The sequence below is a fragment of the Glycine max genome, chromosome 7 (genome assembly GCF_000004515.6).
Source record: "Glycine max cultivar Williams 82 chromosome 7, Glycine_max_v4.0, whole genome shotgun sequence".
Lineage (NCBI taxonomy): Eukaryota > Viridiplantae > Streptophyta > Magnoliopsida > Fabales > Fabaceae > Glycine > Glycine max.
In genome coordinates this window covers 752,850-770,115 of record NC_038243.2, presented here as the reverse complement: position 1 = coordinate 770,115, position 17,266 = coordinate 752,850, and the positions used below count along the sequence as shown (strand labels likewise).

Here is a 17,266-nt window from a genome sequence, read left to right as displayed (position 1 = left end):
ACATTTGAGATAACCATGTTGAGGTTTTTACCAAATGTGCTGATTCGTCTGATCCCGATCGACAGGCAGAATTCGAGTTAATCAAATTGCGAGCAGCTGATATATTGCGACATTCACAAATACATGAATACATTTTTAACCTTGTTTTTTTCTGAATACTTCCTTAAAAAAATAGTATTATATATTGTTTTTGCTGACTTACTCTCAATCATTGTCTAAAATTTAATGATTATATATAAGTCTCATTTTTAGTTTAACAAACCTTACTTTTAATTCGTGATTTTTGACAAATTTAAATTTACAGTTAAACGTGCGTGAGAAGAATACTTTTTAGCTATCCTCTTAACAAAAGGTCTACTGTTAATTTGGACTAAGTGCCATGATAAATGACTTCTTTTCTTCCTTCTGGTTGGAGTGCCGTGGGTTAGACCTCAAGAAATGTTTAGCATTCAATATATAGGTGTTATGTAGATGCAATATGTCTTCATCAGTAGAAAGCGATGGGTTAAGGAAAGCAGAGAGATTAAGAGCATAGTCTACATCAACTACTAAATGTGGATTATAAAGTACAAACTACGAAACAATTTTATTTTTTTTCCTTATATACACTAGTGGGTCAAGCATTCAACCATCTACATTAATGAAACATCACTTGCCACGGTAGAGTTTCCAAAAGTTATTTCCAAAATTGGAGTATTTAGGTAAATTTTCAAATTCATTTTAGGAATTTAGAAGTATTTATAAGTAAATATGTTGCTCAACAAAATTAAAACTGTACAGTAAATTTTCAAATATTATATATTTTAATTTTCTTGAGTCATTGTTTAGGTTTACACAGCTTGAATTTTGAGTGAATGAAGTTTAGGTTTTACTAACAATGAGACAGTAAGAATTGACAATCACAAATTGAGTTAGGTCAAATTTTTATTAAGGATAAGCAAAATCTGATCCATCTTTAACTCAATTTGACTTAAGATTGATTTGGATAAGTTTAAATTTTTAAAATTAGATTCGAAATATTTTAAAAAATAGTCTAAGTTTTTTTTAATAAATATATACTATCAATTCTTTTTTTAATGTATAAATATGTTATATAACAAGATGTTATATTTGTAATATTATTATTTATTTTAAAAAATTTATTGTAAAATAAATCTTAATTTTAGTTTTACTATTCTTTCACTCTAGATTTAACTTTCCACAATTGTAACATTAATATATTGTGGTAATAGGTTGAATTGACCTAATCGTGTCTTTAAATTACTGAGTTTAATTTTGATGGAGTCAAATTAAGATTGAAGTAAATGACTTAAACAATTTTTTGAGTCACATAAGGACTGAGATAAGGTTGCCCCAACCAACCTATCTCATGCTTATCTCTAGTTTTCATGGGTTTAAAAACCCAAAATTGAACCCATTTGAAATCAAAATTGTAACCCGTTCCACCTGAACCCAAACCCATAATCAAATTTTTTTTGTCGAGTTTTTTATTTGGATTGGGTACTAAATTAATTAATGTTTCTAACAACTTTATACTTAAAACTAGGTTTTCCAAAACAAAATTATAAGGAATGTCCCTCCAGTCACAAGAAATATTGCGACAAGAAGATCTCCTCATTAATCGAGCCCTTTCAGGTTCAATCAATCTGTAAGGAAAGAAAACTCAAACTTGACACCCCAACTTAGAAATAAAAAGGGAATATAGGCAATGAAAAACAATCAGAGAATGGGTTTGTAATTGTATTATCACCACAAAGATTTGCGGGAACCACAGAACGGAGGTATCATGGAAAAAACAAAAGAAAAAGAAAGGTTAGGCATAAGTTTCTAGGATGGAGGGAAATGAACCGAAGAGGTATCTTGGAAGGATAAAAGCACACAAAGACACACATAAAATTCCAGCATTTATTGTAGTTAAAAGCTTGATATTCATTCTTATGCTTCCCGATCCCTTAACTCTCTCGTCTGTCACTTTGTGTCCCATTTCCAACGTTGCATGTTCATATGTTCTCGTTCCTATTATGTCCTCCACATGACCACCAGCACCCAATGAATAATTGAGTTTGGCCAACTTGCACAATTTCATTTCGGATCTCATTTACTTTGTGTGTTTAAATCTGGCATGTTTACATAGAAAAAAGTAATAGTAATAAGCCATATTATCAGATGATTTTTTTTTATTTGCTCATTTAAATTAGGTTTTTTTTCTTCTTAAATGATTATCTGTTTTTGTTGATTTTGCAAGCAATTTTTGTAATCATAGTTGAATATGTGTTACATAATAATGCTAGGTGCAACAAAAATATTTTTGGTCACTTGCAGTGCTTATTTGGTTGAAGGGAAAGACGCTTATAATAGTATTTTTGAATGAGGGGGGAGTCTCTCGTAAAAGATTGAAGTTATTCTCATGAACGTCAACTTTGATAAAGTTCCTCTTTTTATCTTTATTCTCGTTTGCTTTTATTTCTTTTCATGTGGATTATAATTAAACTTTCTTATTAGAATATTGATATGTACGTAGTCTCTTCTGAATCATTGTCAATCTAAGCTCATTTTCGTTTGGTTTGAGGAAAGTTTCTTTATACATATGTTTATTGTTTTCTTTGGATTAGTTTTTCTTGGGTTGATTTTGGGCTCTTGACTGGGTTGGATAATCAATGAAAAGGTTGTACATATATTGAATTTTCTTATCACTTGCTTATGTTTGTGTGTTCAATAAGTGTGACTAGCAGGAATTTAACGTCAAACAAAGGAAAATACAGAAGCAATTAGTTGCTTACCTCTTAATACGGATTTTTTTTTTTTTTTTTTGTTTATTGGTCGTTAAACATAGAACCAAAAACATGCACTATATATCTACGAATGAAAAAAATGCACTATATCTAAGAATGAGTTTTAATTTTTAAGGGATACGATGGACCAGTATAGTTTTGTTAAATCTGTTTTTGCTGGCTATCATGACGTTGATCTGGGTTAACTAAAGATTTAGTAATTTGAATTAATAATTAAGGGACTAGTTTATAAGAAAACGATGATTGACAAATTTAGTGGATTGTTATTAAATCTACGAGAATGAACTGGGATTGGGTAAAGGCAAGGTTTTTTTAAGGCAAAGACATGATTGTATGTGAAGGAATATATAACATTAATATCCTTTTGACAGAGATAAAATTAATATCCTAGATAGTACACCCGTAGTTGAATTTGTTTTTTAAAACTGTCACTTGTCTCATTTACTATTTTTTTTTCACCTTTTTAATTCAGCCTCTTACTTTTTTCTTCAATCTATTTGAGTTATTTTGGTACAATCTATTTGGGTTTGCCCAAAACTACTAATATTAATTTAGTAAAATAGTACCTGATCACAATTAGTTCTTATGGGATGATACTTATTTTCATTCTATATTACTTGTACAATTAAGTTAACGTTTGTTTTAAATTATTTTAAAATTGAAGTAAAAATGGTTTTTAAATTTAAAACAAAAGTTCTTAAGTAATTTTATAACATTTAAAAAATCACTTGTTAGTCAATATTTCTTGAGTAGTGCACTCTTAAATCTTAAATTTTGAAATAAAGAAAGGAAGTAAGAAGTAAAAGTCAAAACGTTTTTGAAATTCTCTTTATTAATGAAAGTTATTTCATGAAATGTTTTATCTTAAAATTTTATCTAATTCAATTTTTTCTTTTGAATTGTCACTTCAACTTTTCTCATAAACCCTACACTATAAATATTTTATAAAATCAATACTAATATAAAGTCTAATTCATCTCTTCTTTTATAAATATCTGATTATTTCTTTCTTTTTTGTTGTTTATTTTTTCTACTATTTGGCTTAAATAAATAAGAGTTTCTTTGGTACTAGAGAAACTTTAACATGTAAGTATTTTGATGATGAATTATATGTAAGTATTTTTATAAATATTTTTAAAATTTCGAGGCAAGCTGATGAGTCTCAACATCTAAATCATCTAAATTTTATATAATAAAAAAAGGGTGAGTAATTTGATTTTTTAATCTATAAAAATGAATAAAAGGGATGTAGGTTTTGAATATTGAATAAGCAAGCAAGGAGAGAATGGGTGGGATCCATGAAGGACATGAGGACCAAACCAAATGCAATAAATATGATCGTACGTGCGAATAACGCAGGTGATTTATTTGTAGTGAGGAATGATGAGAAACGGAGTTTCACGCGCTCTTAAAAGTTGCATTTCCACGTTTGCCGAAAGCAAGAAAAAAGGGCGGCACCCTTGGGTCCCATTCTTCCACCGCCCATTGCCCTCAATTTAGACCATTTTTCAACTACTAAATAGTTTTGTACTTTATTACTCAAAAAATATTAAATATGGCTTGTTTTGATGTAACCTTTTAATTTCATTTTCACCACTATTTTCTTTACAAAATTTATCAATTTCTTAATATGAATAGTTATATTAGTTTACTTTGTATGCACTATCATTATAATAATTTTTATATTGTTAACTAATAAGAAATCTTGCTAACAATAATTTTAAAAATTATTATTATAATAACTTTTATTGATTGATAATATAAAAACATTTATATTGTTGGCACATAGTTTTCTTTAATCGTGTTTTAAGCAAAATTTTAAATTGGTGTCAATTTAAGTAAAATATTTTATTCAATTCATGCATTATAATTTAGATGAAAAATAAAAAATTAGAAAACTATTTTTTTAAAATAATTCTAACCATCAGAAATAATTTTGTTTTTTTTTTAAATATAGCTATCCTTGTATGAATACTGGTAGAAAAAAGTATAAAATCTCCTACTAGTTTTATTATAAAAAATTGACCTAAATTATTCAAGAAAATTAACATGATATTTGACTTAATAATAAAATATTAACATAACTACCCAAAAAAACATTTTATGATCATGTGTAACTTGTGTTACTAATTCATCGAATGGATCATGCCACAAACAAAACACTGATTAGTCAGATACTATAATGTACACGACATCTTTTGAAAATTTCTCCTTTTTGAAAATTTCTCCTATTGCCTTAATTTTCATTAACTCTAATATCTTTTTGCTTCTGAATTTCATTAACTCTAATGTCTTTTCTAGGTAAAAGGATATAATTTTTTAATAAAAAAATACGAATACGAATAGGGAAACTTTCAACCTAAGTTTAAGAAAAACAAAAGAAATATTCAATTAGATCTCCTTTTTTATCTTCTAATTGAAATTGAGTGCATTGAAAATCAAAGACAAAAAAATAGAATTAAAAAAAGTTATTTCAAAATCCTAAATTCTTAGTGTGCCGACCCATAAGAAAAAAAAAGTAAAATAAAAAGAAAAAGGAAAAAAAGAAGAAGCATAATTTGGAATCAAGTATATGTGAGTAGTTATGGTGATGGCATGACAATGGTAATGCCCCTGTGTCTTGTGAGAGTCTGAGATCGCTTTTCTCTCTTTCGATCTTCCTTTTCCGCATTTCTCAACAATCGTTTCCAATCCCACGCTAATGGGTACGCTTTTTCCATTCTCTTCATCGTCGATCTGATTCCTGCATTTTTTATGATGATGATGAAAGCTTTGTTCTCCACTTTTTTTATTTCTCTCAGCTTTCCCAATTCTAACTCCCATCGAAGTTTCAATCTTTTATAGATGACAATTGTTGGGTATTAACGGAAAACTGGTAGTTACACTTGCATGCGTTTTGTTTTTTTTTTTTTCTTTCTAACTGTTGTTTAACTTAATTGTTGTTTGATTTCATTTTTTTTTCAGTTTTGAGTGATTGAATGTTTGTGTGGAATTTATGGGAATTTGGTGATGTGATTGATTTTGACAATTCGATCCATAATTTGTGTTTTGTATTGCTAAATGGGTGGATCCGGGGCAAGGTTTAGATTGTTACTATATGTTAAAGGGGAGAAGAAAAGTTTAGACATGAGTGCTTATTAGAAGGTTGGTTAATTTAAATTTTTGGAATGGAGATTAGTATCCCTGCTCAGGTTTTTCAAAGCTAGTGGAAGTATTGTGGTTTGAATTGCTGAATGGAGTGTGGAACCAGCAAACAAGTGTAAAGATTTGTTTGTTTCTTTTTGGGTAACTGAGAATGAAAACCAATGTTCTTACCAGGGCAGGATGGTCAAGTTGAATTTCCTGATTAAATGTGTTTCTAGCTGTTCATATGTCACAGTGCACTGCTGCAATCATACCTAAAATTCCGGTTTTGCTTGTGGATCTCAATTAGGGCTATACTTGAAATTTGTGGAAGTCTTTTGCAGCAATTTATTTTTCCTCTACTAACATGGAGTATTTGCTTATCCAGCAAATAGTGAGACTTGTTGTTCAACTCAGCTTATTGATGGAGATGGTACATTCAATGTTTTTGGGGTTGAAAATTTCATGAAGGAGGTGAAGTTGGCTGAATGTGGGCTTTCATATGCCGTAGTTTCTATAATGGGTCCTCAAAGTAGTGGTATGCTCTCTTGTGTCCTTAACCTTATTGTTTTCCCATCCCTTCTCAAGCTAATTGGATTTTATGATTTCTTTAACCTGTCTGTGCATGTGAGGATCTTTAAGTAATTAAGATACTTTACTTGACACTGAATGGTGGAGGTGGATTGTTATTTAATATTCATGGAAAGATTAAATCAAAGTTTAATGAATAATAGCCTCCTAGTTGAATTTGATATAAACTTACAATTTGTTTTGTTGCATGAGTAGCAATGGGATTTGAACCTATGACCTTTTGCAAATTACCCATACCGCTCACCACTAGCCCAATTGTAGCAGCTTAGATTTATGACTTCATTATCTATACAAATAGTGATATCTGATTATTAGATTTAGTCTCTTGTCCCTTTTTATTTTTTTGAAAATTTTTATTTTACCTTTTTAAATTTATTTCTCCTGTTTAATTTTACTTCATTCTTTTGCGTTTGTTTAAATTTGTTAGCATAATGAGATGATTACTATTCCCAATAAAAGGATCTTTATATTATCTAGTTCTTTGTTTTCTTTGCTCTGGACAGGCAAGAGCACACTGTTAAATCATTTGTTTGGTACCAACTTCAGAGAGATGGATGCTTTTAAGGGAAGGTATGTTGTTGCAATTCTGACATGTTACACTATCCCTTCTAAACTAACTGGGTAATGACCTGATGTATATGCTTGTTTTCAGGTCTCAAACAACCAAAGGAATCTGGATGGCTAGATGTGCTGGCATAGAGCCTTGTACACTTGTGATGGATTTGGAGGGTACAGATGGAAGAGAACGCGGAGAGGTGTTTTTTTTTTTTGTTATACGTTAACTTTCTTTAATAATAGCCAAGGTCACAATTCAGTCTATTGCCAATATCCAATTGCCATTTGCATATATATATATATATATATATATATATATATATATATATTTCTCAATTGGGGATGCAAATATGCCAGCGTGTTTCTAGCCCTTGTGGAACATATGATGCTTATTATAAAAATTTGTGGAGTTCATACATTCCTGTTGTTCTCACGATTTACTTGTAACATATCCTCTTGATCTCTTTAAATTTTATTTGTGTTATTAAATTGTGACCAGAAGAAAGAGTTCCATAACATTTCTAATCTGTGTTAGCATTGTGATGGATTAGGAATAGTTCATAATAATTAGAACTCTTGATTATTTAAACATGCTATTCTCTGTCATTGGCAAAAATTAGAACAAAGTATGAGAAATGGATATTTCTGCGTTTCGTTCTCCTTGTATAGTGAAATTGTCTTTTTCTCAGGATGACACTGCTTTTGAAAAGCAGAGTGCTCTATTTGCTCTTGCTGTCTCAGATATAGTGCTAATAAACATGTGAGTTTTTCCCCCTTTTTAGTTTTCACCCTTGTTACATCTTTAATACTGACTAATTTCAGAATTTTGAAGTCTGTAGCTGCTTGTATTTCTTATTTTAATGTTTTCCCATTTGAATCTTCTTTCTTTATGCAACTAATTTCCCTCCCCCTCTGCAATGCTTGCAAAGGTGGTGCCATGACATTGGCCGTGAGCAAGCTGCAAATAAGCCACTTTTGAAAACTGTCTTTCAGGTATGTGTTGTCAGCCTATTGACTACAAGCAATTATCTTGAATCTTGAAACTTGTCGATTGACATTTATTTAAATGCACATTCATTTTACTTTCAGGTCATGATGAGATTGTTTAGTCCACGAAAAACAACATTGTTGTTTGTCATACGCGATAAAACAAGGGTGTGTAATAGCTGCTTATTTATTTTTTTTGTAATTATTTGTTTGTTATATATTTTTAATTCTAAATACTTTTGTTTGTTGTTGATGTGGCTAACCTTTCCCTTTTATAGACACCACTTGAAAATTTAGAACCTGTTTTGCGAGAAGATATTCAGAAGGTAATGCAGTGCTTTCATCTCTGTATATTGTTATTGAATTGTTATAGACTTCTTTTCTACCTTTGCTTTACTCTTTTCCTCTGCAGATATGGGACTCTGTTCCTAAACCACAGGCCCACAAGGAAACCCCATTAAGTGAATTTTTCAATGTAAGTTCTTCATTCCTTTGATATTGCTAATCTTACTGATGTTCTTGTTTAGCAAGATTTTATATGAAGTTTATAGTAATTGTTTATTCTTGGTAATAAATGGCCAGGTTGAAGTTGTTGCTCTTTCTAGTTATGAAGAAAAGGAAGAGCAATTTAAAGATCAGGTATGAAGTTTCCTTCTGATTTACTAGCTGATTGTATTATATGACCCATTATAAGGATTTCATGGTTGTTTGTGTCTTCATATCTGCATCAGTGATTATGTGCCATTGCTTCTTGATCCATGTGCATAAATTATTGTATTAATTTGCCTTTCATAGTGGGAAACAGTCCTTTTTTCTTGGTTTGTTTGTCTAATTTGCTGATATATTCTATTCTGGTTTATTTTGAATGTAGGTTGCTAGCTTGCGGCAACGGTTCCATCATTCTATCGCTCCTGGTGGGCTTGCAGGGGATCGGCGTGGAGTAGTTCCTGCTTCTGGCTTTTCTTTTAGTTCTGAGCATATATGGAAAGTCATTAAGGAGAACAAAGATCTCGATCTTCCTGCACATAAGGTAATATAAATGCTATGACGATGCCACTTTTGTTTTCATGTGTATTGATTTTAGGTAAAATAAAAAATTTGCTCCCTACACTTGACACTTGTTTTCAGTTTAGTTCCTACATGAAAAACTCTAAATTTTGATCCTACATGATTTTATTTACAAGTTGGTCCCCATTGTTTGTTGACATTATACTGGTGTTAGAGTGTTTTTCTGCAGGGACTAAATTGAAAAAAGCATGTTAGGTGTGGGACCAAAATGTAGAGATTTTTTCGTGTAGGGACCAACCAAAGTGTAAATTTACTTCTTATAGGGACTAAAATGAAAAATATTGACAATATAGGAATTAAACCTAATACTGTTGTAATGTCAGCAGGTGGTGGAAAGGACCATTTCGTAAACATTTTTCATGTAGGGACCAAAATGTAGAATTCTTTTATGTAGGAACTAAAATGAAAAACAATGTCAGGTGTAGGCACTAAATTTTTAATTTAACCTTCATTTTATTATTAATTTAAGGGTCAACCTACTTGTAGGTTATGGTTGCTACTGTACGATGTGAAGAAATAGCCAACGAGAAATATGTTTCTTTTGTTGCAAATGAGGTATTGACTTTTATTTTGGTGTAATCCTCCAACATATTTTGGCATTCCTAGTTTTACTAATTTTGTGGGAATATCTTTCAATTACCACTCAGGATTGGTGTCAATTGGAAGAGGCTGTGCAATCTGGCCCTATTCCTGGATTTGGGAAAAAGCTCAGTTCACTTCTTGATATTTGTTTTTCAGAGTGAGTATAGTTCAATTTATATGACATCTGTATTTGTACTTTGTAGTGGCTCAGTTATAGAATACCACATTACCTTATACTATGTTATAAACTTTTTGTGACTCTTATCTTTTTACAATATTTAGTTTCAGTACTGTTGAGTAGAGCAGCAGGATTCCCTCATCCCCGTGCTGTTTTTAATTTCTTTTTCTTCCTTTTTTGATTTGAAAGTTTTAGTTAACTAGGTGCCATGACTTGACTCCATGAGTGAACTTGTAGGTTTAGAGAAAATTACTTAACCTGGTAGTTACGTGTGTTACACAGTAATACCATCTAATGTTTTCTGGTTTCTATTCCATTACCATATCATTATTTTGTATATTAAGGACTAGTTTTATAGCTGTGATGTTATGTGTAATCTTCAAGTAAAATGTAGCTTGAATTTGAATCTTAGAAGTTTGTTGTCTTAATGTTGCATGCTGTTGGCTGTTACATCATGGAAGAATGAGTTGATGTGGAGTGAAGTTATATTGAGCTATTGCATTTTCTTTTAAAGGTATGATGCTGAAGCCACCTATTTTGACGAAGGTGTGAGATCTTCCAAACAAAAGCAACTACAAGAAAAATTGTTCCAAGTAATCCTTCTCAACTGGGCTCAACCGTTTTCCTTCTTATAAAATGAATTGATAACTATTGAAATTTTTTATTAATTGATGAGTTTTGAATCAATATGACTATTTTAGATACTGGATATTGGCCTTACTTCTTTCTCTTTAGTAGCATTTATAGAATTGTGAGGTTTGTAGTGGTGCTAACACCTTTTCAATTGGTTAGCTTGTCCAACCAGCATTCCAATCTGCGCTGGGACATATAAGATCTGGAACTTTGGATAAATTCAAGGAGGCATTTGACAAGACTTTGAAAGGAGGGGAAGGATTTTCTGTGGCTGCTAATAATTGCATTGGGTCTTGTATGGTTCAATTTGATGAAGCATGCACAGGTAATAAAAAAATTTCTTTATTTTGTTTATTAGTGAGCAATAAATTGAAGTTGAAGGTTAAATTTGGAAAGGGAAAACTGAGAATATGGATAAACAAGAAGTGGATTGTGTACAATGATTAATTTGAGGTTGGGTGCAGAATTGCTAGGTTTTGGTTCATTACAATGTCTGCTGTCCAAGAAGTCAAACTTACTCTGACTGAATTACAAAATGAAACTGATATATTATCATTGCAGATGTTGTTATTGAACAAACAAACTGGGATACATCTAAAGTACGAGAGAAACTGCTGCGTGATATTGATGCACATGTTGCAACTGTACGTGCAACCAAGATTTCTGAACTTACTTCATCATATGAGGTATGTCTCTAGCATTGATCATTAATGTCTTATGAATCTGTAAGTGATTTCTGTCAAGCACAGTAATGGCACTAAGATTTCAGGTTGTATACACTATATAGTAAATAGTTGGACTTTGAAATTTTAGAGTGGTAAATATGAGATTGTAACTAAGCAAGAGTGCCCAATAACAATGCAATCATTCTTGTGAGGGATCGATTGATACAATGTATGTTGTCAATACTCTTTCTATTAATAATGATGAGTCAAAAGTATAAGATCCTTCTCACGCTTAGTTACTGTAGTGATTTAGGCAAGAAGTTTATGAAATTTTGTGAGGTTGTTCCAGTTGGTTTGCTTCTTAATTTGAAGGACTAACTTGCTGGGAAGTTTTCTGATAGTATTACGATTGCAGGAAAAACTTAAACAAGCTTTGTCTGGACCTGTTGAAGCTCTTTTGGACGGAGCTAATAGTGATACTTGGCCATCAATAAGGAATCTTTTTAGGCGTGAGACTGAATCAGCTGTTTCAGGGTTCTCTGCTGCACTTACTGGGTTTGATATGGATGAAGAAACAAGGCAGAAAATAATTTTGAGTTTAGAGGATTATGCAAGGGGTCTGGTAGAAGGAAAGGCTCGGGAAGAAGCTGGAAGAGTTCTAATCCGCATGAAAGACAGGTATGAATCTTCTGCAACTTCTAAGTTGACTTTTACCTGTTCGTTTGAGTTTTACTTTATATGCACTTACCTTAACTTTGAATGCAGGTTTACGATGTTGTTTAGCCATGATTCTGATTCAATGCCTCGTGTTTGGACGGGTAAAGAAGATATACGAGCCATCACCAAGACTGCTCGCTCTTCTGTATGGCATGATTATGAATATTATATTGTTATTGAATTTGTGCTTTTTTATTATCTTTTTAACCATATTTAATGCTTTGCAGTCTTTGAAGTTGCTATCTGTTATGGCTGCAATTCGTTTGGATGATGATGACACTGACAATATTGAGAAGGTGTTAGCAGTTGCATTGGTGGATTCATCACCAAATAGTAATGCTACAAGGAGCATGACAATGGTTGATCCACTAGCTTCTAGCAGCTGGGAACAGGTGCAGTTTAATTGTTGCTAGTTCTATATGATGAAGTGTTGACTTGTGTACCCATTTTGGTAGATGAATGGTCTGATTTGCATTAACTAGTGATCTGATTGCCCTAAACTGAATATAAATGTCCCTTGCTGTGATGACTTGTGAATTAATTGATATACAGTTTAGGCTGCAAATGCTATATTTTGGTTTCTCTTGTAACGTTTTGAGAGCATTTTCTATCTTGTGCACGGTTAACTTATTGGCAAGTGCATCAAATTCTCACAGGTAATAAAGTTAAAATGGAAGTCCAAGTGTCGAATCCATAGAGACTTTGTACTTAGATAGGTGAATATATAATTTTTATGCAATGAATAAATTGGTTTAAAAGGTTGTGTAGAAAACAGTAAATTAAATTGGTATAGAATTAAAATAAACAAGGAAAAAAATTAAACATGGATTTAAATGAATTAATTAAAAACAGAAAAGATTAGAAAAACCGATATTATAGAAGTTAAATTCAGAAGATGAAAATGCTGGAAACTTAGCCTACCAAAGCTACTCAATATAATATTAATGATTTTTCTCTAATTATGTTTATTCCAATTTTACACTTGTATCTATTCATATACTCTAACAAAGATCCCTCGAGTGAAAGAGCTTAGCTTATCTATCTTCTCTCCCAAATCACTTTGCAAAGATAAAATAGTTAAATTACATTAAGAATAGAGATGTATAACAGGTTAAATAAAATCAACCTATCCCTAGTCATGAAGTTATTTAGATATCCTTTCCTAGTTCTATTAGAAAATAATGTTTTCCAATGTTACCCCTAAAACTTACCATGCAAATGGGTGATCAAGCCATAAACAATTAAGCACAGGAAAAGATAATACAAAAGTAATATTCATAATAAATAGGAAGAGAAATTACATCAAGAGCAATTGGCTACTAAGTTTCCAACAAAATAGGTTTAGCCTCATTGTTATAGGAGACTTTACAATTGAAAGAGGGGAATATATAGTAAAGGGGAAAATTGAGAAAGGGAATGAAGGGAATGAATGACTTCTAATGCTTGCTTCTCCTTCTTCTAGTCTTTACCTTCTATAAAGAATTATATTCTCTTAAATTTTTTGTGTTTTTTCCTTCTTCTCTCTCCTTTTATAGGTGCAGATCATCTTAGTTTTCATGCAACCTTCACGCTAAGCGCGGCGCGCTTAGTGAGTATGGCGGTAACCTCGCGGTTAGCGCGTGACTCACGCTAAGCGCGCCTCTTTTCTGAATTAACCTGTTTTCCTGAATTAGTCCTGCTTCCTGCCGTTAAGCCTACTGTGCCTGCTGAGCTTGTGCCTTGCGCTGAGCGCCTTGGACGCGCTAAGCGCGTATCTTCAGATCACCAATTTGTTCTTTTGGGCTTTTTTCTGCTCCAATTATTCAATAAACATCATAAATTCATTATCTTTTAATATTTTCTGCACAAAAACTTAAATGATGTTAGAATTTCAATTATTTGCAAAAAAAGAAAGAAGTAAGAAAGAAAAATTACTAATTCCTATATAATTTAATCCCAAAATATAGCTATACATAGCAGTTATCATGCACTGATATGTTGTGTGTGAAATTTCCATGCAGGTTTCATCCTCTAAAACATTGATTACACCTGTCCAGTGCAAGTCTTTGTGGAGGCAATTCAAGACAGAGACAGAGTACAGTGTCTCTCAGGCCATTTCTGCACAGGCATGATGCATAAATTATCAAGACATTTGAATTTCTTGTTGGAAAACATATTACTATTTTTACTTATTGATGTAATATATTCTTCTGTATTTTCAGGAGGCCAACAAGCGCAACAACAACTGGTTACCTCCCCCATGGGCAATAGTTGCTTTGGTTATCCTGGGATTTAATGAATTTATGACACTTCTAAGGTGCATGTCAACCGTACTCGTCTGCTGTATATTTTTCTAGCTTTGGTTATCCTTCTTTGTTTTTTTCTTGCTCTTAACTTGCATCTTGCTCCTCTAATAACTGCTCAGTCTAAAAGTAGTAACTGTAATTATTTTGTGTTGGAGATAGTAAACTGTTTTGAGTATTTGATGGGCAAATTAGTAACATAATAATGTTACCTAAAGTACAAACCTAAAGAAAACTATTCACTTTTATTGTACTATTTAATTGATCTCACCCAAGTTTAATATTTTCCGTGGCAGAAATCCCTTGTATTTGGGTGTCATCTTTGTTGGTTTTCTTCTCATTAAAGCCCTATGGGTGCAGCTTGATGTTTCGGGTGAATTTCGCAATGGAGCTGTGAGTATAAGCTATTGTGGTCTTATAATTTATTTTCCAATCCCGGTATTGATAATCCATGTCTGCCTTGCCTGTTTGAATGTGTTACACTCTGTGAGCATTTGTAACAAATTCAGCTAATAAATTACTAGGCATTATAGTGTTCAAGGGTCTGTTGTCCACTGTTAAAGTTTATAGTAGCCTTATTCCTTAACTTTTTTCTTTTTCTTCAGCTTCCAGGAATCATATCCTTGTCTAGCAAGTTTATTCCAACTATCATGAACCTTATGAAAAAACTAGCAGAGGAGGGACAGAACCCTGCAGCTAACAATCCTCAGAGAACCCCATCAAAAAGCAGTTACAATGAGGGTCATGCCGTGTCATCTAGCGCCTCATCTAACTTGACTAGATTGGACAACGGAACCGAGTATGCGAGTCCATTAAAAGATGATTAGGTGAAGACACTCATCTTACTGAAAACCAATTTATTCTGTTGGGAGATGGTGGTTTGTCTGGTGGCTGCATGCTTGTCCACAAAATTCATGACTTGTGAGCATTCAAGACATTCAAAGGCATTGGTTTTTTTTGTGCAAGTGCCATATACAGGGGGCAATGATTTGTTGATGTAGTCCCCCCTTGAGATAGGTCTCTTTTCCAATTTAGGCGCTTCAGTTAGTTGGAAAAGTTATAGCTTATTTTACATGGTCTTTGATGGTTATGCTGGTTTTGCAATCAATTTTGTTTGTAAATTCGGTGTACTGAGTTTTTTTTTTTTTTTGTGGAAAATTTATTAATTGGATTGTGTGTTTATGTTAGATCTTTTCAAAGAGATACTAGAGTTGATCGTGCTTGCTGCTTGTAATGTCAACTATTGTTTCACGTGTAACATGGTCTTGGAAGATAGGAAGATTGTTTTCTTCTATTTATTAAGGAATTAAAAGTAAACAATTTTATTTTAAAGTTGTCATGTAATGCTATAAATACATATAGATTTTTTAATAAAATTTTATTTATTGATTAATAATAATGAATAACAAAGCCTTGTTTGTTTAATGCATGAACAGTGGCCATTAATGATTTGTTGACCTGCCGCGTTAGAACATTATTCCTTCGTCCGAGGGAATAAGTATTGCGAACGATATTTTTCTTTTTCTCAAAGTTTTTACAAAACAAAAATATTTATTTTTATTAAATTAAATTGTAAAAAATGATAGGTAATGAAATTAATTTTGGATATAAAAAATGAGACATAAAAGATCAGCAATAAATATATTGTCAATTGTGATATGTCTAGCTGTAAGCCTGTAATGTAACAACCTTTGAAATATCTCTAAATTTAAGAAGTGCAATAAGTTGATTAAGGATAAAATTAAAACTTAAAACAACCACATGGACTATTCATATTATAACTGTTTTGCCATTTCCATTCCAGCACCACTTAAGTAGAACAAATGAATTTACTTAAAAAAAAAGTAGAACAAATGAATTTATTAACATTAATTTAAGATCTATTTGAATTGCCATTGCCATTTGATGTGTAACCTTCTACCAGATTTTTGCAGAAGCTCTTGGCAAGAGTTATAACATATTTGTATTAGAAAATTTTCAAGGGAATTATATTGCATTATTAATTGTTTTCAATTTGTCTGGATAATTCCTAAAAAAAAGTGTCCGGATTAGCTTAAATTTTAGGTAAAAATCATTTTTCTTTTCAGAAGCCCTTTTAATTTGCCTTTGATATTATAATTATAAGCTTTTGAATATGAAATAAGTTCATCCCAATATATAGACACATATTTTGCCTTAAGCCATCTTAATTTGCATGATCTTCTAACAAAGCAACATCAATTTGATTACGTATTCGACAGAATAATATATATACACACACATCGTGTTACCTTTATTATCTAATATTACGGACGTTCACGAACCTTTGATCGGCATTAATGTTCTTGTTGTGACTTTGGTCAAGGACGAACGTGACCACCATAAAGCTGCGAACACCTGCCTAACTCTTAAGTACTTGTGATGCATAATAACTATGACAAGATGAGGAGTTCTCTCTGAGATCTGCCACAGTGTAAATAGCTGTAAATCAAGAAAAAAAAAAACAATATAGTTGCACAAATGTATAAATAGTTTGAGCAGTTCATGCATAAAAGGTTTGAGTCAAATTCACTTGTTATTCAACAATTCATGATACAAAAGAATAATGTTTAAGGTAAAGAAGAGGACAGAGATAACATTAAATTAATATTAACTAAGATATATTACAATGTGATTTTAGCAGCTTATAAATTATTTTGACTAGCTTATAAAATACTATATTTTATGTATACTAATAATTTTAACTAATTTAATAAAAAAATCATAATAAAGTAAGAAAATAAGGAACATAATTAAGGAGCATTTTAGGGGCTAAATTTGGTGAGACAATTTATTTATTTGAAAGTAATGACTAATTAATTTTAAGAGGGAGAGAGTAATAAAAACATTAGGAACTTTGTAAAAGTAAATATGGTTTTTCTTCTATTAGGATTGAAAAAAAAACAAGAGTAAATTACACTAGTCACTTATGAAGTTTTGTGAAATTACATAATTTTTTATATTTTTTTAACATTTATAATAACTTTCTAATAGGAGAAGTTGGTGTAATATTTTTCAAATAACTAAGAGGGTTATTGTAATACATAAGTGTCGATGTATATTTTTTAAACAATT

The 17,266-nt window shown here is 31.5% G+C and overlaps 1 protein-coding gene across 1 annotated transcript; it reads left to right on the top strand.

Annotated features, from left to right (window-relative positions):
- The first annotated feature begins 5,306 nt into the window (after window positions 1–5,306).
- LOC100777656 (protein ROOT HAIR DEFECTIVE 3 homolog 1) lies at window positions 5,307–15,294 on the top strand. Its single transcript, XM_003529816.5, has 23 exons — window positions 5,307–5,497; window positions 6,304–6,453; window positions 7,010–7,076; window positions 7,159–7,261; window positions 7,751–7,821; window positions 7,991–8,054; window positions 8,151–8,216; window positions 8,327–8,374; window positions 8,461–8,523; window positions 8,631–8,687; window positions 8,920–9,078; window positions 9,603–9,671; window positions 9,764–9,855; window positions 10,391–10,469; window positions 10,669–10,834; window positions 11,071–11,195; window positions 11,590–11,852; window positions 11,940–12,036; window positions 12,119–12,283; window positions 13,892–13,996; window positions 14,093–14,187; window positions 14,470–14,566; window positions 14,779–15,294. The coding sequence occupies exons 1-23, from the start codon at window positions 5,494–5,496 to the stop codon at window positions 14,998–15,000; spliced, it is 2,427 nt and encodes an 808-aa protein (XP_003529864.1). The 5' UTR covers window positions 5,307–5,493; the 3' UTR covers window positions 15,001–15,294.
- Window positions 15,295–17,266: the final 1,972 nt, after the last annotated feature.